This window comes from Dromiciops gliroides, chromosome 1 (assembly GCF_019393635.1).
Source record: "Dromiciops gliroides isolate mDroGli1 chromosome 1, mDroGli1.pri, whole genome shotgun sequence".
In the NCBI taxonomy this organism is placed as follows: Eukaryota; Metazoa; Chordata; class Mammalia; order Microbiotheria; family Microbiotheriidae; genus Dromiciops; species Dromiciops gliroides.
The window spans coordinates 562256764-562278366 of NC_057861.1; the positions used below are offsets into that span (position 1 = coordinate 562256764).

The following is a 21603-nucleotide window of genomic DNA, read 5'->3' on the forward strand; positions in this document are numbered from 1 at the left end:
GTTTTTATTTATGATATTTCTGGGGGTTTTCTTTCAGGAGGTGACTGGTAGATCCTTTCTATTTTGACTTTGACCTCTGGTTCTAATACATCTGAGCAGTTTGGTGGTGGTGATTTCTAGTTTTCAAGGAGCCTGATGATCCTTAAAATGAGAAAAATAGCTAAAATTTATGTAGCAATTTAAGGTTTGCAAAGCATGTCATATATATATTATCTAATTTGATTTATTTCTCACAACTCTGTGAGGCATAGATATTATTAAACTAATTTTATGGGTGTAGAAAGTAAGACTCAAAGAGCTTAATTGATTTTCCCTAGGGTCACATATATAGTAAGCATGGCAGGATTGAATCCAAGTCCATCACCATGCCGCTTTGCTTATGTTTTGTTTTGTTTTGTTTCAGTCTCTTTATTTTGATTACTATTATTTGTTGTCTCATTGAGTCATTGACTTCTGTTTGGTTTACTCTAATTTTCGGGGGTTCTTGTGCTCCTATCATGTTATAGCTTTCTTTTTTAAGCTGTTTAATCTCCTTCCAGCTGTTTCCTCCAAAACTCGTTTCACTTTATCTCTTGTTTCATTGTTTCCAAGTTTTTTTGTCTTTTTTAGACAAGCTGTTGTCCTGCCCTGAACCTCTGCATGTCATTTTTGTCAGGTTGCTTTCTTCTTCTGGATTTTCCCTCTTGGACAGCTCTTGGCCCATAATATGTCTTTGTAGTGTTCCCCATCTTTTGTTCAGTCATCTTTATAGCTTCAGTTCCTGATTTGAGATTTTCATCATAGACAAATTCTGCCCTCTTGAATGTGGTCTCAATTTGATTTCCTCTCTCCTGCTGGCTTCTTCTTAGCATCATGTGTCTGGGCTTAGAGTTTTGGCATTCTTCAGTGTCTTCATTGAGATGTGTATATTTAGATATCCCCACCCCAAGTGTTCCTGTGGTCAATTTGTGTCAAATTTGTGGTAGGGGCCTCCTCAGTTCATATTGTTCTGATCACAATGATGCCATTTTCATCCTCTTTATAACTGAAGGACAACAACCAACCAACTATATGCCAGATACTGACCTGAGTGCTGAGAATAAAAAGATAAAAGATAATCCATACTTTTGAGGAGCTCACAACATAATGGTAGAGATAATATGTTAATAATTATGTACAAACAAGCTATGTATGGGATATATTAGAAGTCATAAACAAAGAAGGCACTAGATTTGAGAAAGTGGTAGAGGTACTGTAGAAGGACCTGAATCTAAACATTTCAGAATTTAAAATGCTGGCATAGTTTAGAATTATTAAAGATTGCAAAAAGATCTGTTAGTGTCCTTGATTAAGAGAAATTAATCAAGAAAACAAAATAGTAGTACTAAATATGAGGACAAGTATTAGCTCAACCTATAATGCTACTTATTTTGCAAAAAGAATGTTTATGATGAACTTCAGGCCTTGAATAGGGCAATAAAATAATCATGATTGAGATTTTTTATGTATAGAATAAAAGTACAAACACTTTAGAGAACTTTTAGTAGTCATTGGGATTGTTTTCTGCAATAAATATCATTTTATGAATTTTTAATTAATGTACATTTAACCTGTGAGAAGAAAACGTCAGCTGGAATGATGCAGTATTTCCCTAAGATTTTAAAACAATGTTGGAGTAATATCAGAATGTTTCAAGGTAATGGAATTCAAGGTCTCAAAGTATGAGTGAAATGAAAATGGGGCCTGCAGTACCATCTTGGAAATCAGCATTGTTTAGCCCCATTGTCATGTTCCTGAAAGTAGGGAAGTGTGTTAGAATTAATTATTCTTAAGACACTTAGCTCGTTTTTAATCTTAAAATTATTAAGGAATAGTATTTGTCAGGTACTCATATGCATCTATTATGCTAGGCACTGTGTAATAATGCTGGTTAAACATAATAGTATATTCATTCATTCATTTGTACAGTGTACTTCACTTTGAATAAATATATTACAGAAAGGTAGTGCATCAATTGAATTTTTATAAATCAAGTCATTTAAAATGCACTAAGGAAGTGTATTTTCAAGAACACACATAGTGGATCCTTTTGTAAATCAAAGAGTTTTGAGTAGTTATCCTCTAATTTGTCTGCTATGGTGCTTGGCACACAATAGGCACTTAATAAAAAATGTTTATTGACTCTTATCATCCTGTTCCATTCTTGTCCTTGTCTTCTTTACTCACAATATAGTTGAGGTCTTCCTGTTGTTATTTTGATGTTTCACAGGTAGCATTTGATCTATTTATCTTTTTGTTGTTCCTCACTTTTATGTAATGACTAGCTCACCTTCTTGTCTATCCTCATAGATGTCTTTGATGATATCTTTTATTCAACTTCTTGTTTTTAAGTCATCATTGGTAATGTGCTACAGGCTATTTATTGTCCCTTGCTTCTTTTTGTTATTTTATTTTTAAAATAAGCTTTTATTTTCAGTCAGTCTGCCAACTAGCATTTATTAAATATCACTGTGCTAAGCACTGGAAATTAAAAAACAAAAATTCTTCCCCAGCAAAACCCCCAAATCAGTCCCCTTCCTTTTCTGCATATCTATCTAGCTATATCTGTCTAGCTATCTTGCTATCTACCTGATACATTCTGGTGTTTTATTAAGTATGCCACATTCATTATCCTCTGCCACTACAAATGAGCAGGATTAAATTCCTTTTTTATTTCTTTTATCATGGAGCCAACTTTGTCATAATACTTTTATAACATTCAGTTTCATTTGTTTTCTTGCCCTTTTGTATCTTGAATATATGTTGTAGACATTGTATATATTGTTTTCCTGGTTCTGCTTGCTTTTCTTTGCATCCATTCATATACATTTCCTGATAATTCTCTGTGCCTATCACATTCATTGTTTTTTCCCTTTTTTTCTTTTTATAATTTTTTGTTTTTTGTTTTTTTTTGTTTTGTGGGGCAATTGGGGTTAAGTGACTTGCCCAGGGTCACACAGCTAGTAAGTGTCAAGTGTCTGAGGCCAGATTTGAACTCAGGTCCTCCTGAATCCAGGGCCGGTGCTCTATCCACTGCGCCATCTAGCTGCCCCTTATAATTTATTTTTAACATTATTTTCTGTATTGAGTCCCTTATGATTAGTCTTTTATGTTCACTATTTATGCTTCTCTTGAATCTTATGTTTGAATATCAGATTTTCTATTCAGCTCTAGTCTTTTCATCAGGAATGTGTGGGAGTCCTCATTATGTGTCTGTTCCCCCACACACACCCCCAGGGGAAAAAATATTATACTCAGTTTTACAGGGGCGATTATTCTTGGTTGTAATCCTAGTTTCTTTGCTTTCTAAAATACCATATTCCAAGTTCTCTGCTTCTTTAATGTGGAAATTGCTAAATCTTGTGTGATTCTGACTGTGGCTCCATGATATTTGAATGTTTTCTTCCCAGCTGTTTGCAGTATTTTCTCCTTGATCAGGGAGCTTTGGAATTTGGCTATAATATTACTGGGAGTTTTCATTTTGGAATCTCTTTCAGGAGGTATATTTTTTCTATTTGTTTCTATTTTACCCTCTGTTTCTAAGATGTCGGGGCAGTTTGCCATGATAATTTCTTGAAATATTATGTCTAGAAGCTCTTTCTTTGATCTGGCTTTCAGGTAGTCCAATAATTCTTAAATGATCTCTCTTTGATCTATTTTCCAGGTCAGTTCTTTCTGATGAGATAGTTCACATTGTCTTCTATTTTTTCATTTTCTTTTACTTTATTTCTTGATGTCTTATGGAGTCATCAGCTTTTATTTGCCTAGTTCTAATTTTTAAGGAATTTTTTTCTAAAGTGAGCTTTTGTATCTCTTTTTCCACTGCCCAGTTCTAATTTTCAAGATATCACTTTCTTCTGTGAGCTTTTTAAGTTCTTTTTTTCAGTGAATTTTTGTACTTTTTTTTTAAACCATTAAGCCAGTTCTGATTTTTAAAGTTTTTTTTCTTCAATATGATTTTCTACCTCTTTTACTAAACTGTTAAATCTCTTTTCATAATTTCTTGCATCATTCTCGTTTTATTTTCCAGTTTTTCCTCTACCACTCTCATCTCTTAAATCCAATTCATGTGCAAATCAAGACATCACCCTCATGACATATCACCCTTTTCTAGAGTGAACAAAATCTTTTTAACTCTTTCAGGAATTCTTGCTGACTTTGGGTCCAATTAACATTTTTCTTTGATGCTTTGCTTGTAGTTGTTTTTACAATGTTGTTGTCGTCTTCTGAGTTTATGTATTAGTCTTCCCTGCCACCATAGTTTTTTTTTTGTGTGTGTGAGGCAATTGGGGTTAAGTGACTTGCCCAGGGTCACACAGCTAGTAAGTGTTAAGTGTCTGAGGCCAGATTTGAACTCAGGTCCTCCTGACTCCAGGGCCGGTGCTCTATCCACTGTGCCACCTAGCTGCCCCTATAGTTGTTTTTTTATGGTCAAATTCTTTTTTTGTTGTTTGCTCATTTTCTCAGCCTATTTCTTCACTTTGAATCTTCTGTTAAAGTTGGGCTGTGCTCACTGGGAAGTGAGGAAGCACTATGCCAAACTTCAGGCTTTTTTGTGCTGCTGTTTTCAGAGAGAGTTCTGGGAATTGATAAGTTTTTGATGCTTCTAAGGTGATATCCTGGGAGAGGTATGGTTAGTGCTCTCCTGATGTATTCTCTGGTCTTTACCCAGGAAGGGCCTTTGCTCCCTTGCAGCTACAGGTACAAGTGCTCCTCTTGAGCCTGAAACTGTAACCAGGGCCTCTGCTCCCTTTTGACAGGTCACAAGAGCTCCTCTCTGACCTTGAACTGCTACCTAGAAATGCTTATAGGCAGTAGAGTTGCCAGTCAATGCCAGCTGCCAGTGCCAGCGAAGTTTCCCCTGTAATCTTTTTCTGACTAGGTAACTACCTAGTCCCTTTACTGTCTCTGAACTGAGAGCTCCTGAAGCTGCTGCTTTTGTTGTTGTGGCCACCGTCAAGGCCCACCTCTGGTGATACTCCTGGACTATGTCCATCCTGGTATTACAGACTTCTCCTGTGGACCTCCTAAATTGTCTTAGGCTGGATGTCTCTGACCTGTTGTTGGCTGTGCTGCTCCAAAATTTGATTTGAGTAGTTATTTTAAAGTTGTTTTCAGGAGAATGCTGGGAGATTTCAGCTGGGTCCCAGCCTGTACACTGTCATCTTTGGCTTTGCCCCCATAATCATTGGTTTTTGCAACAAAGTAATATTCTGTTTTTTCATATAACATTTTGTTGAGTTATTTTCAAAATTCGAGTTCTTTGCTTGTACAAAAAGTATTGCTTTAAATATTTTGGTGTATATGGGGGTTATTTTTTTTGTCACTGACCTTTTCTCACTTGACATATATCAGTGAATTATCTGCATCAGAGTATGACCACAGTTAGTGGCTTTCTTCACATAAGGCACTGTGTTCTGAAAATCTTTGTCTGGTTTTTAGCTATTAAAGTTTAAAACTGAAATAAATAATTGTTTCATAAATTTAAGCTATTAAAGCTTAAAACTGCTCTGAGACTTTTAGAGCAGCCTATTTAGTGGTAACTAGGTGGTGTAGTGGAGCCATTAGCCTTAGCCTTGGTTGTCAGGAAGACCTTTGTTCAAACTCTTTTTAGTCACACACTAGCTTCTCATTTGTGGGGATATAAAGCACCTACCTCACAGGGTCACTCTGGTGATCAAGTGAGGTAATATGTGTAAAGCCTTATGTCACTATATAAATGCTAATGGTTTTAGCTAGCTTTAATTCAGATTGTTTTTTCAGAATAGTTGGATTGCTTCATAGATACCCCTAGCAGTACATTTATGTGCCTGCCTTTCTACAACTCCTGACATTTATTATTACTTTTTTTTTCATCTTTGCCAGTTTGCAGGATGTGAGGGAAAATCCTGAGGTGTTTTGATTTGTACTTCTCTTAATATTAGTCACAATTCATTTTCAATTCTATTTTTAAGAATTATTTCTTCATGTCTTTTGACTATCTTTTGGGGCTTGGCTTTTGGTTTTAAATATTTCTGTTGTTTTTTTAATATCATGGATATCAGACTCTTTGATAAATTTTTTTCTAGTTGACTATGCTTTCTTATTCTTGTTAAATTAATTTCATTTGTTCAGAACATATAATTTAAATTGCATATTTTTTAATTTTTTTGGTGAGGTAATTGGGGTTAAGTGACTTGCCCAAGTCACACAGCCAGTACGTGTTAAGTGTCTGAGGCCGAATTTGAACTCAGGTACTCCTGAATCCAGGGCTGGTGCTCTATCCACTACACCACCTAGCTGCCCCCTTAAATTACATATTAATGATCTCCTTTATTTGGTTAAGAATTTATCCCCATAGCCATATCTGTCTTTCCATTATTTTATATTTTTGAATTGTAGAATGCTAAGTTAAAATGCAAAATTAAGGGTTGTAATAACAGACCTTATTTAACTAGCTTTGTTAAATTCTCCACAACCAATCTAACTGACCTTCCAAAATTTACAAAAAATTTAAAAATTTACTTTTTTCTATGCTGCTGCTTATAATCAACTAATATATCTGGACAGAAAAGAATCGAAGAATATCTTGTTTGGATCAACTTTGACAGTGTTGTATTAATAGACCTATGAGGCAGAGATAATTTTATGTGTGAAAATATTTGGCTGTAGCCCTGTGTTGTTTAACCATATCTGTACAGAGAACTAAAACCCAATTCATTTTGCCCGGTTGTATGGCTGAAAAATATTATTTCTTGACAATTTAGTCTTTTTGCAGTTGTCTTAGTGGATTCATCTTAGCTGTTCTTAGTAGCAAAATTTGATTTTTTTTTTTAAACTACTCACCAATGTGTACATGTCATGCTCTTCTGGTTAACACTAGGTGGCACTCTTCTACTTTTATGGATCATGATATCAAGGGATATTAGAAATAGAGAAACCTTTTTAACTTCTTACACAGACAGCGTCCCTATTAGGGGATTTATAGCCGAAGGGATCATTTTAAATGATCCAGGAAATCATGAGGACATGATGTTCTACCAAGTCATTCCTGTAGTTGATAGATTGGAATACCAGGCTTCTTAAATGGGTAAAGCAGTTTGTATCACCCCTTTGGTAAGTGCTGTCTCTGCTGCTGAAATTTTCTAGTGTGTTGCCAGTGTTGAGATAAAGGCTGGTCACTATTAGTTCATTAAACTTGTGATATAATATCTTTTATTTTCTATCATTGTTTTATTTTTATTCTTTAAATGTACTACCCAGCAATTTGCTATATTCAGCTGTCTTCCACACTATTTTTTTCTATTTTTGATATAGAACATTTGAAAAAAATTTTCATATCAGTTGGAAAACAAAAAATGAATGTTATTGTTACTATTAAATAAAAACATTTACATTTTATATAAGTAGTAAGATTTCATAAATTTAAGGCATGTTTTGAATCATGTTATTTCATTAATGCTACTCTTTATGAATTACTCAGGCATATAAAAAATCTTGGAGGGCTGAAAGAATACCTCTAAATAGTTAAGAATATCATATAATAGTTCTAAATGTAGGGAAACAATTTTATATCACATTGTGATATAAAGCTCAGGCTACCCATCAGCCATCCTGCCGGATAGAGAAAGTTTATATACCAGAATGCTTAACATAATGTTTGGATTTAGCCTTATATACATGCAGTTTGATCCAATACTTAGATTGGAATCTAGCATTTGTAGGATGTGAAAACATGCCTTTTTTCACCCTCAAATGAGAAAGTAATATTCATTCATTCAGTAAGAGTCTATTAAATACAAAGCATGTGCCAGACGTTGTTAAACCCTAGGGAATTAAAGATGAAAATGAAACCATGAAGGAACTTAAATTCTTTTGTATACAGATAAGTATACATGAAAAAAATGAAGAAGGGAGAACAACTGGGAGCAATCAGGATAGATCTTGTATAGGAGGTGACACTTGAATCGAACTTTGAAGGAAGTTAGGGATTTCTGAGAGGGAGAGACGAGGAGAGACTGAATTATAAGGATGTAGGAACACCTGTGCAAAGACACAGAAACCAGCAGAGATGGTGGAGGAGAAAGAAGCAGTACATCCCAACTCACCACCCAAAACTACTCTAACAAAGACCTAGAAAGATTACCTAACTGAGTCATGTTTAGAAAATCTAAGGGGAAAAAAAAGAATTTTTCCACACCAAGTAAACATAGGAAAATAGAGGTCAGTGGATAACTGTAGATGTGTTCTAGCTAGGAGGGTGTAATTCAGAGCTTTTAAGTCAGGGCACTGAATTATGACATGCAGCTCTGTATTACAGCAAGAGCCAACCCTGAGATCCTTGAAGAACATGATACTCAAAACCCAGGAAAAGCCACAGGTTCCCCAGGAATGCAAATCAGGTACACATAAAAGCCTGACATTCCCTCTAGAAGTGTAGAGGGCATAATCCTAACACAGTCCCAATTCAGAAAATAAGCGTAGAACAATTATTCAACAATAACTGAAAATGCTTCCACAAAGAGCTCTTAAAGTTATAGGGAAACCCCAAACACTCACAGAAGAGACTGACTCCAATCTATAAGTAAGGCCTCAGAGAAAAACTCAATTTGAATACAAAGCCAAATAGGATTCCTGGAAGAAATGTTGCAAGAAGTTTTTGGTTTTGTTTTAGTTCAGAAATGATTTTTTTTTTTAGTGAGGCAATTGGGGTTAAGTGACTTGCCCAGGGTCACACAGCTAGTTAAGTATTAAGTGTCTGAGGCCGGATTTGAACTCAGGTACTCCTGAATCCAGGGCCGGTGCTCTATCCACTGCGCCATCTAGCTGCCCCTAGAAATGATTTTGTAAAAGAAATGAGAATGCTAGCAGAAAAAATTGGGGGCCGGGACAGGGGAATGAGAGCTTTGGAAGGAGAATTAATAATTTAGTACAAGAGGTATAAAACTTTACCTGAGCAACAGACACCTTGAAAATTAATATGAATGAAATAATAGTTAATGACTCCATTAGACAACTATTATTTAAACAAAATCAAAAGACTAGGAAAGTAGAAGAAAATGTAAGGTATCATATAAAAAAACAACTGACATGGAAAAGAGATCAAAGAAAGATAATTTAAAGATCACTGGTACTTGAAAACCATGAGCAAAAAAATAAAAGTAGGTATCATATTCCAAGAAATTATTGAAGAAAACTGCCCGAATCTCTTAGAACCAAAAGGCAAAGTAAAAATAGAAGGAATCCCATTATTTCCTGAAGGAAACCACAAAATAAAAACTCCCAAGATCATCATAGCCAAAATTTAGAGCCTCCTGGTCAAGGAAAACATGCTTTAACCAGCCAGGCTTAAGAAGATTAAAGTACCACAGAGCCTCAGTCCAGATCAGATAAGATTGAGCAACTACCATAAAGGAACTTGGAATATTATATCCCGAAACGCAAAGACCAGGGACGAGATTGGGAATGTCACTTTTAGGATTTGACAAGCAGGCCACTTCGGTTGAAACATAGAAGGTGTAAAGGGGAATAATGTGAAAAGGTAAGTTGGAGATAGAGGTTGAAGAGCTTTAAATGCCAAAGAAATCTTTTTTTTTTTTTAATCTTAGAGCAGGGAAATGACATTGTCACACTTGGGCTCTAGATTCTCAGTTCATACTGGCTTTGTAAGATAGGGAAAATTGGAGAAATTAGCAAGATAGGGACAAGATAAATATGAATTCATGATTTACATTCCTTTCAATGGTTATTGAAATATAATGGAGCACTCTACTTCTGGGGGTGCTTTCATAAAAGGTTTAGAGTTGAAGGGTGGGGAAGAGGATACTTCCTGTGTGTGCCAGGACAAGGGCTATGTCTAGGAATGACCAGAATTTACTTAGAGGGAGACAAAGGAATGATGATGGGATCCTCTGACCCTTTATTCTCAGACAAGGTTGTGGATTGATCTATATTGCTTTTTAGTTGGGAGATACTGTTCTACCTGGAAAGTCCTGTTGACATACCAGAAAAGCTGACTATTTTCTTTGCTTCATTGCATGACATCTGAAATAACTTTTGAAATCAGCATTTATTTCCATAATATGAGTGTAGCACTGAACTTAGAGTCAAGGCACAGGTTCTAATCCTGCCTCAGACACTTTCTTATTGTGTTGTTGTGGGCAAGTCCCTTAATCCCTCTGAAATAGTTTTTTGATCTGTAAAATGGGGATGAGTAGGTACTTGTAGTATCTACTTCATTAAGCCGTTGCGAGGTTTAGTTTTCTGACATCTATGTAAAATGCTATGCAAAGCTTAAACTACTATAGAAGGTCAGTATATATGTTTGCCATTTTTCATAAAATTTCAGAGTTGAAATACACCTCAAAGATAATATTGTTTTGCCCATTCTCTTTAAAAAATTTCCTTTCTGAAGTTCATTTATTACTTACATTGCTGATGTGATCAAAGGAATTTATAAATAGTATCTCAAAGCAAATTAATTTTCTGGTCCCAGCAGATATTTACAGCCTCATCTACAACAACCATTTTTATGTTCCAACAGTTGAAATAATAATGTAGAAATTGCATAATGTAGTTTTCATAAAGTTTTATAAATGTACCTTAAGTTACTTTAAAGTTGTTCCTTGTTACATCTAGTCTATAAATTGTTCAAATTTAAAAGTATATGAGGATTTCATGAAAACCTTAGTTAAAACTGTTATTTACCAAGTTTTCAGATTTGACTTATTATATATAATTATAAAATCTACATCTTAAAGTAGTTACTGTAAAGATAATGATTTTATGTTCAGTATTTCTTGTTCACTTCAGACATCTTAAGGAAAAGTGCCCTTTTCATTTCTCAGCCACAAGATGGGGTAGTATTCTTACTTTTTGAAAGAATGGTGAGTTTCATTAACAGTCCAATCAAGCCCAACCTATTATGCTAAAATAAAATGTGTTATAAAAAGATCACCTCTGGGACTAAAATAAATTGTTTTTGACAGCAGGTGGTCTTTACGGTGAGCTTCATTTTTATTTGAAGCATTTGATATGGACTAGCTTCAAGGGACAGCCACAGACAGGCAGGTTTTATCATATCATTTATTTTATTACAGTATTTCCTATAATATTTAGATTTGTGTATGTTTTTTGGGGAGAGATGGTTATATGTACAAGTTTGTGTAAAAAGAACCATTTTCTCTTGTTAAAGCCATAAGAGGAGTTAGATTACCTTTGCCAGTAGATATTTATAATTTTTTAGTGAAATATTGGAACACTCAGGACACCAAAGGCCTAAATATTACAGAAGTTACAGTAACACATAAGTGTTTTCCATTTTAGAACTTTTGTTGGATTTAGTTTGTTGCCTGTTGGTTTTTTAAGTACTGTTTTTGATATCCTTAGAGATAGTTATGATTTCATTTTTCTCTTGGGCAAAGGTAAAAACTTGATATAGTTGCTGTTAGGAAGAAAAAGTCAATTTTTACATATTCAAATGATACATCTTAGATTTTGTGATTTACATTAGACTAAGTAATTTAGAACCGTGTGTGTGTGTGTGTGTGTGTGTGTGTGTGTGTGAGAGAGAGAGAGAGAGAGAGAGAGAGAGAGAGAGAGAGAGAGAGCGCGCACACAAGAGCGCATTAGCATGAGAGCACTTGATACAGAATTTGTCTGTCTGCTGTCACTAAAGAATGTGAGGAGCTCGTTAAAGAAGAGTTCTAGTCTTTCTCCCCTTTCATGACCTGGAGGTATAGGCTCTATTGCTGTTGCTTAGCTGAATTAGTCATAGTCTCCTGATTGAGAAACTTCAGTGTGGCAGTAGTGTCTGGGGTGGTACATGAAAGATTCTTTAAAAATACCTCTTTTGGGAGAAGTTATCACTTTTCTTACTTGAATAGCTACAGTTGCTCTTTACACCTTGTGGGGGTACTTCATCAAAGTGGTGGTGAAAAATCAATACTGGGGTATTATGACTAGAAAGGGAGAAGCAGTCTTTCCAAAATAGTTTGTAGTTCTGTCATAAAGAACATAGTAAATTGGAGTACATTAATGCTTCAGTTTATTATGTAGCATTGTGTTTTCTTTTTTTGCACGATCTGTTCTAACTCCTACAAACTGCCTATAGTTACTTTGATTTTATATTAATGTAAAACATGTCACAAATACCTTTGGTTAAAAAATAATTGGCATAAGTAATGTGTATAGATAGATATAAAAATAATCCTATTGCTGAAGTGCTCATTAAATGCAACCATTGAACTCCAATGATTACTGTATGGTTTTCTGGGAGCAGTGCCCCTTCCCCTTCATGTGTATGCTCTATTATGTCACTAAGAGAAAACCTAACCCTGTGTTCTCAATACTTGACTTGGTTTGGCAAGAAATTTTACAACCTTATCTGTTAGCCACTTTATATCTTTCTTCTGCTACTTTTGCGTAGGTGTGTGTGTGTTTGTGTGTATAAGAATCTTTAGTGCAATAAATTGTACCACAGTAGTCAAGAGGAACAATTGTACCTTCTTAAGTATCTAACAGTACCAGTTTAGGTAATAAGGGTACTATTATGGTTCGGTATTTTATTTTTCCCCTCAGTAGGATAGATGTAAATGAATTCAATCAAATTGTCAAGCCTGTTTGCAATATTTTCTGATATTAATGTTTAGAGTTAAGGTGTTTTTTATTTTAATTCCTCAGACAAGACAACAGTGTAGATTCTACGTCATCCCTGAGGGAGAACAAGCAACCTGAAGGTTTGGAATTAAAACAAGGTATGTATATCACCATTTATTGGCAGGCCTCAGAATATTTTATTAACAGTAAAATTTCACAGTACCTTAATAGGACTTAATGCCCATTTCAAAGGTAATAGATATAGAGTTCCAATTTTTTTTTGTTCGAATTATATAGGAATAAGTAATACAATCAAGAATAAATCTTGCCATCCATGACAACTTTAACTTCTGGTTTCTGATTCTGTGATATGTAGTAAGATTCCAATAGAAGGATGTTGTCTTGAATACAATTGGTTGTAGTGATCTCTATTAGGCAACTCCCCAGAAACAAATGCTTTCTGTAAAATTTTGGTGATTTGGTAATTGGATAGCTTTATATCATAGGCAAAAAAAAATTTCTTGTTGAGATACTTGGTCATTATCAGTTTTGTTCTCATTTTCATCCTTTTCCTGTGCGAGCATTCATAGCAGTATCAACTAACATAACTTTTTTTTCTTTATTTTTAGTCTTAACTAGGGCAAATTTTTCAAGATCCTCCTTGTTTCTTTCATATACTCAACAGGAAGGAAAGAATGCAAAATAAATTGGTGCTACTTATTCTCACACTCCTGGCATTTTTCCAGTTTTCTGGCAAAATGATTTTAGAGTAGGGAAACTATTCCAGCCAGAGGGCCATGTTAACTATTATTATGCAACATGTCTTTGATAACTTAGAATAATTCTTGCAAAACTTCTGAGTTAGAGAACTTATCTGACATAAAGAATTGCACCATAAGGGGCAGCTGGGTGGTGTAGTGGATAAAGCACTGGCCCTGAATTCAGGAATACCTGAGTTTAAATCCAGCCTCAGACATTTGACACTTAACTAGCTGTGTGACCCTGGGCAAGTCACTTAACCCTCATTGCCCTGCAAAAAAAAAAAAAAAGAATTGCACCATAGACCCATCTCGTCAGAAAATACTTCGTGTTTTTCTCATAATTAATTAGTACCTACTAGCAAATGAAAATTAAAATTCGGTAATTGACTTTGCCAATTTATTTTCTGTGTGGAAATATCTATATACATTATGTGTATTACAGAATTTGATATTTTTAAAAACTATTTTCATCAATTTCAAGAATTATCAATGGTTTATGAAATTAGGTCAAATATGCTCTGTATCTAAGATCCTGTCTATAAATTCACTCTACACATTCAGATTTATAGTTATATATGTGTTCATTTGTCAAATACATACAAATCCCCATAACTAATATTTTGTAAATATCTTCATACTACAAGTTTGCACATTTTTTCCTATTCTACTATGTTCTGCTCTAGAATTATGTGGTTACTGCTATGTCTGCTTTGTGTCCATATGTCAAACTTTTCTTATGAATAGAAAACAAGAAATATTGGAGTATGGTTAATCAGAGAAGTGAGAACTAGGAAAAAATTGTGGCATTAGAAGTGAGAAAGAACTAGAATAGACTGGGCTAGAATAGCTTCTAAGTATATCCAATTAAATTGAGTATGTATTAATTGTTTGCTGTGAATAAGGCACTGGCCAGATTATGTGCATTCAAAGACAAACCCATGATACTCTCATTGCTCCAAGAAGCTTATATATTGCTAGGGGAATAGTGTATGTATCAAGATAAGGTAGAAAGTGATGGGAACAAATGGGAAATTAGACACAGTTTCTAGGAGAATTCGAAAAGGAAATAACACCAAAGATAGAGATGTAAAGGAAAGTTTGAAGCCTTTTCCAAAGCTGCTATATTTAAAACAAGGATGCAGATTAGAAACACAAGACCCAACACATTGCTGTGGCTTTTTGCTGATAGTTGGCAAATGAGGGAAATGGATGAATGATCAAAACAGAGGTCTGAAACCATTTAGCATGGAGACAAATAGCCCTATCTATATTAGTCACCCTTGGTTGTATCACTGTCTTATTCTTGGTTCATTCCTGTGGGTTTTATCTGTGTAAGGAATGTTGAGTATGGAACATCCTTCCTCATATTCGGATCACTAACTTGTTTATTGTTGTTGTTGGTTTTTTTTTAAGTGAGGCAATTGGGGTTAAGTGACTTGCCCAGGGTCACACAGCTAGTAAGTGTTAAGTGTCTGAGGCCAGATTTGAACTCAGGTCCTCCTGACTCCAGGGCCGGTGCTCTATCCACTGCGCCACCTAGCTGCCCCTCAGTAACTTGTTTATAACTTTTGTTCTTATCGAGTTGCAAGAAGGGGTGATTTGCCCATAATCACATAGCTAGTATTTGTCAGAAGTAGGGCATGAATTCAGGTCTTTGTTTTTTTCATTGTTTTATTTTTTATCTTAAATTTGTTCTTTATTTTTGGCATTCATTCAAAAAACTTCTTGAGTTTCAAATTCTCTCCCTCTCCCTAAGGCAAAACATTCCAGATTAGCCATGTAACCAAAGGGGGGGGGGTGAGGGGCAAGAAAAATTAAGAAAATGAAAAAATTGTGTTTCAGTCTACATTCAGATCAGTTCATAATTCTACCAACAGTTTATTAGTGCCCTAATTTTCCTATAACCCCTTCAACATTTGTCATTTTACTTCAAGCAAGTCACTTTCTTTGTGTCCTAGGCAACTCTATTAGAACATAAGTTATAAACAAGTTTGTGATCAGCATACGTGGAAGGAGGTTCCATACTTGACATTCCTTGTACAGATAAAATCACAAGTATGGACCAAGAATAAGATAGTGATAACCCAAAGCTACTTGATATATCATATTTGGGCTATTTGCCTCCATGCTAAATGTCTCCAAGGGTCTCTTGATCATTCTTCAATATCCTTCATTTATTAGCTTCACCAAAAGCCTACAGATATTAGCCAGTCTGATAGGTGTAGGGTGCTACCTTAGAGTTGTTTTAATTTGCCTTCCTCTAATCAGTAGTGATTGAGAGCATTTTTCATATGACTATAGATAGCTTTGATTTCTTCTGAAAACTGCCTGTTCATATTGATTGATTTGTATTCTTATATATTTGACTCCCTTCTCTATACATATAAGAAATGAGGCTTTTAAAAGAGAATCTTCCTGTAAAATTTTTTCTAGTTTCCTGCTTTCCTTTGACTCTTGGGCCATTGTTTTTATAAACCCTTTTTAATTTAATTTAATCAAAATGATCCATTTTATAGCCTGTGATCCTTTCTGTCTCCTGTTTGATCATAACTTCTTCCCTTTATCCATAGATCTGACAGGTAAAATTTTCCATGCTCCCCTAATTTTCTTATGATATATTCCTTTATGTCTAAATCATGTACTCATTTTGACCTTATATTGGTGTACAGTGTTTGATGTTAGTCTATACCAAGTTTCTGCCAAATTACTTTCTAGTTTTCCCAGCAATTTTTGCCAAATAATGAGTTCTTGTCCCAAAAGCATGGATCTTTGGGTTTATTAAACCCAAGGTTTAATTAGGTTACAATAGTCTTTTACTACAGTGTGTCATGTTACCTAATCTATTTTACTGATCCACTATTTTATTTATTAGCCAATACCAGATTGTTTTTTTAAAAAATAAACATTTTTATTTAAAAGTTTTGAGTTCCAAATTCTATCTTTCCTTCCCTCCTTCCCCTCCCTCCTTCCTGAGATGGTAAACAATCAGATAAGGGTTTTACATGTGCCGTTATGTAAGATATTACCATATTAATCATTGTGTATAAGAAAACTCAAATAAAAGAAGAAATGAAAGAAAAAAGCTGAAAAATAGCATGTTTCAGTCTGTGTTCAATCAATATCAGTTGTTCTTTGGAGGTGGATAGTATGCTTCATCATTAGTCCTTTGGGATCATCTTGGATCATTGTATTTTTGAGAATAGTTAAGTCATTCACAGTTCTTCATCAAACAATATTGCTGTCTCTGTGCATGATGTTCTTCTGGTTCTGTTCACTTCACTATGCTTCAGTTCATACAAGTCTTTCCAGAACTTTCTGAAATCATCCTGTTTGGCATTTCTTATAGCACAATAATATTACCAAATTGTTTTGATGATTACCACTTTGTAATATATTTTGAGATCTGGTTCTGCTTGTCTTTTTTTTTTCATTGATTCCCTTGATATTCCTGATCTTTTGTTCTTCCAGATTAATTTTGTTTTTTTTTCCCCAGTTTTATAAAAAACATTTTTTTGGCAGCTTGGTATGGTACCAAATATGTAAATTAATTTAGAGAGAATTGTCATTTTTATAATCTTGGCTTGGCCTACCCATGAGAAATGACTATTTCTCCAGTTGTTTAGATCTGTTTAGTTGCAGTTATTTGAAATGGAGTTTCTCTTTCTACTTCCTGCTGAACATTGTTGGTTGAATCCAAGTCTTCCTGACTACAAGGTCAGCCCTCTATCCATTAAGCTGCACTGCCTCTCACTATATTGTAATACAGTTTATATACTTGAGGTAGTAGAGTTTCTTTAACAGGACTATGTCAGTGAAATATTATAGTTCATGACCAAAAATATATGTTCATACTAATGACCCTTAGTTAATAATAACTCACATTGACAAAGTACTTTAAAGTTTACAGAAAGCGTTATGTAAACACTGAATGTAAAGCAAACAACCTTATGAAGAGATAACTGAGAATGAGTGATAAAGTGACATGCCCACAGTCATACAACTAGTAAATATTAGACCCATAATTTGAGCCTTGGTTTGCTGACTCTGAATGCAGTATTTTTTATAGTATGATAGCCTTTTTAGGGAAGTGCTTTTAAAACATTTCCATCAAAAATCATTAAAATAAAGCAAAAGTTTTGATTTTTAAAGAAATAAGCTTCAGTTATCTGGAAAATTCACTTCATTTTCAGTAATACCAGGGTGAATGAGGCATTACTGTGTTACCTTAAACTGGAATTTGAACTGTAGAATAAATGCTTTGTACAGTTAGATGACAAAGTACGGTTAATCTTGAAATAGAAATCCTTATCAACTTGCTTGCATATTCAAACATCTGCTAAGACAGGTCATTTACCTTCTTTTACAAATAAGCCAATACTAATTTGTCTCCTCTAATTCTTTCAAAAAACATTTGTTATAATTATTTCTGACCCCATGAAAAAATTGCTCCTTATTACAGGGTAAATTCTTAATGTAGGGGCAGCTAGGTGGCGCAGTAGATAGAGCACCGGCTCTGGAGTCAGGAGGACCTGAGTTCAAATTTGGCCTCAGACACTTAACACTTACTAGCTGTGTGACCCTGGGCAAGTCACTTAACCCCAATTGCCTCACTAAAAAAAAAAAAAAAGAAGAGGAAGAAGAATGTAGTACTTCTTTTGGCAGTATTCTAATGACTTCACCATCTATAAAAGACGGAGATAAATCTATGTAGTGGTAGAAGATTGTTCAGTAGACCAATATAAAGTAACATCACTTTTCTTTCAGTATTTCAGAATAAAATAAATCTTATTCTGTTGACATATGACTAACATTCTTAAATCAAATTATGTATTCAGAAAAGCAGCATCCAGTTTGCTTAGCACTTCAAAAGCTTACATACTGAAAAATAGAAACTGTGATCTACAAATGCAAATAAAGTTTAAAATTAGAATTGGCATTTCTTCACCTAGTGCTGATGGCATTCATCTTGTTGACAAGAAACATCATTTGTGACATTGGGAATACTGAAAATGAGTATCAGATTATAGACCAGTTTTAATCATTCTTTAAAATTGGACTAATATCTAAAGTTGCCTTTACTGTATAAACATTACTTAAATGGTAATATTATCTACAGGTTGTGGAATTGGTTTTGTAAAATTGGAACTGTTGTTTATGTTAGAATTGGTGTTCTAAATAATTTCTTTTGGCAAGATAGCTATTGTATAAGAGAACATTTATAGCTTTGCTACATGACTCAGCTAAAAATGTTTTTGTTCAGTTCTTAGTAATTTCAGAATCTTGCCTTTTTAAAATGTATATCACCTTTAAAAAATGATAGTTAATGAGGTCAGTTTTGCCATAGATAGAAAACAAAACTTGCTTTCCCCACAAAGGAATACATACAGAAATATATCAAAAATATAAGTAACTCCTTAATTTTATCGAATAATTGTTCTTGCAGTTTATTTTGTAAAATATACAAATTCAAACAGCTCTCAGTAATCTGAAGACATTGACCTGTGTTAATTTTTGCATTTCATTTGGTGGTTATAGATAGGTTGTGTACTTTTTGAGGATTGTATCAGTGTCGTTGTACAGATTAGATTGTATGTATTCTTATTCTCAAGAGTTGTCATAAGTTTATGTTTTGTGTGCCATACTTAGAGTAATTTTTAGCAAGAATTGAAGAAGTGTATGGAATCATACTTGTTCCCCAAGAATGAAAGTGCCTCAGAACATCTTGTTCTCTAAAATTTTCATATGGGAATCTTTAGCCTGGAAAATAGAAGGCTTATGTGGGGGACAGTATAGCCGTGTTCAAGTGTTTAAAAGGCTGTCACATTAGAAAATGAATTTCATTGTTTGCCTGAGAGCAGAACTAGGAGTAATGGTCGGAAGTTGCAAGGAGGAAAAATTAAGGTTACTATCAGGGAAAATGCCTAAAAATTAGTGTGTTTCGGAAAATTGGCTGCATTCAGAGAAATGGCTTCCCCCTCACTGGACATCTTCAAGTAAAGGGTGACCTACCACTTGTTGTGTGTGCTGTAGTGGTGGTTCTTTTTTTTTTTAATGGTATGGGATGAATTGGACTAGATAGCTCTTGGTATCCTTTCCAAACCAGAAATTCTATGAATTGTGAGATTCATGTCATTTTTGGGAAGTGAGAATCAAAATGTTACAAAGTTAAAGTGAATGAATGAAAGAACAAATGAAGGAAATTGTGGCTGCAAAAAGAAAAGCTATCCTTTACCCTCAAGGACCTTCCATTCTAATGAGGGAGACAGCACATTTAGGAAACTAGCTATGTCAGATGGAAAAACCTAGTGATCCTAGGGTGCAGAGGCATGGCAGATGCTAATGCATCTTCTTTAGTATCATCTCCATTGACAAAAAACATCCCAGTTTCGGATTCTGATAGATTTGAAGTGTAAAAGTTATCACCCAATGGAGTCTCCTTAGGGACTGTTTTCCTGGCCAGTGCCTTTAAGGACCAGAGTGGAAGGATTGCTGGTATGGGAAATGTTTCTATTCTTAGGGATCTTGGGTTTAGGGCCCTGGATTGCTTCAACCAAAATGTCAGTGGTGGTTTGGTCCACCTGGCTACATATGCTGCCTTGAGGTATATGCTGCCTTGTCTCTTCCTTAACCTCAGGTCATCTTGCTGCTTCAACTAGCCTGGTTTACTTCCTTATCACAAGTTAGTCAGCATTTGGTGGTTGTAGTTGTGGATGGGGATGATAAACCCGTTTTCCCTTGATAATGACTGCTGGAATCTGCATTTAAATGTTAAAACCTAAAAGGAAAAATACATTATTGTGCTGAACTGGTACTTATAATAGCAAAAAATAAGATAGATAAGTAAAAAGCCTAGAAAGGGAAAACATGTAAGCCCGTAGAAATACAGCTGAAAGTCATTGATATACCAAAGTGAACTTCACAACAGTAGCTGAAGGAATCAGTACGAGTTATCAAATTGAAAAAGATAATGAGGGGCAGCTAGATGGCGCAGTGGTTAAAGCACCAGCCCTGGATTCAGGAGTACCTGAGTTCAAATCCGGCCTCAGACACTTGACACTTACTAGCTGTGTGACTCTGGGCAAGTCACTTAACCCCCATTGCCTAAAAAAAAAAAAAAAAAAAAAAAAAAAAAGATAATGAGAAAGAAGCTGTCAGAGACTTTTATTACTGTATAAAATTACAACTGAAAAAAAAAGAATAAAGCCCATCAACTCATTAGGCATCATTTGTAGGCCAGTAGGGTTGTGTGACTGCTATGTACATGCTGATGTGGAGACTTTTAAGATCCAGGAGTCCACTCTGCTACCTCTACCTTTGAAGATTTCCATAATAGTTCTGAGTCTTAGGGAACAGTGGAAAGTTGGAAAAGGAACAGTTATATACCTGTGTGGGTTCTTGGAGAAATAGAGTGAGGAGTATGTATTACCAGTTTGTTTAAGGGGTAATTTATAATTTATTCATTTCCAGCACTTGATACATGAGGCCAGCTTTAAAAGATGAACAGGCTCAGAACTCTACTTTTGAAGATTGAGCTGCCTTTCTTCAAAGAAATTTTTGCTTCTTGCTCTGTTGAAATGCTGTCCAGTTGAGCAGTTGGTATATAGTAAAAAGGAATTGTGGTATTATCATCAGTGAGACTAAAAAATTCTCATTTCTTATCTCATTGATTCTTATTCCTTTTTTTCCAGCATGTTATTAACAGAAAATAACACCAAACAGCATTTTTCCTTACTTTGTATTTTTTCTGTAAACTGCATTTGAATAAAAAGGTGAAAATTAAATCTCATACCAAACAGATCAGCATTGTGTATGTGTACCTTTTGAAGATATTACTTTTGCATTTAGATATGAGACTGTCCTAAATGTTTTTTTTTATTGCAAAGTCTATAAGGAATTCTACTTAATTCCATACAAATCTGTGTCTGTTTTAGATAGTCTTTTGTTTAATTATTCACTCCTTAAACTCCAATTTACTTCTCATCTCCAACATCTCTTTGTGCTATGTATTTTGTGAAATATACCACTGTTTTTGTGCACTTAGATAATTCCCAGGTACTATATAAGATGTAGAAAATCTTGTACCTCTCTTCATATCTAAAATTAGAATTAAGTCCTCAGTCCATCTTTTCAAACCTGATATATAATTAATTAAGCAAAAGTAGTGCCACAAAAAAATCTGATGGTTGGTAAAGTATTTAAGGTAGAGTACACCTCTGCATGAGTAGAATGTTGAGCCCTATAAGGGCAC

General features: G+C 34.7%; 1 protein-coding gene across 2 annotated transcripts in view; it reads left to right on the plus strand.

Moving 5' to 3' along the window:
* CAAP1 (caspase activity and apoptosis inhibitor 1) overlaps positions 1 to 21603 on the plus strand; it is a 66803-nt gene that overhangs the window by 28118 nt on the left and 17082 nt on the right. For both annotated transcript variants that reach the window (XM_043979798.1, XM_043979799.1), the window contains one exon: positions 12679 to 12752. In XM_043979798.1, the coding sequence (XP_043835733.1) occupies positions 12679 to 12752 (74 nt within the window). The remainder of the gene's footprint in view (positions 1 to 12678; positions 12753 to 21603) is intronic.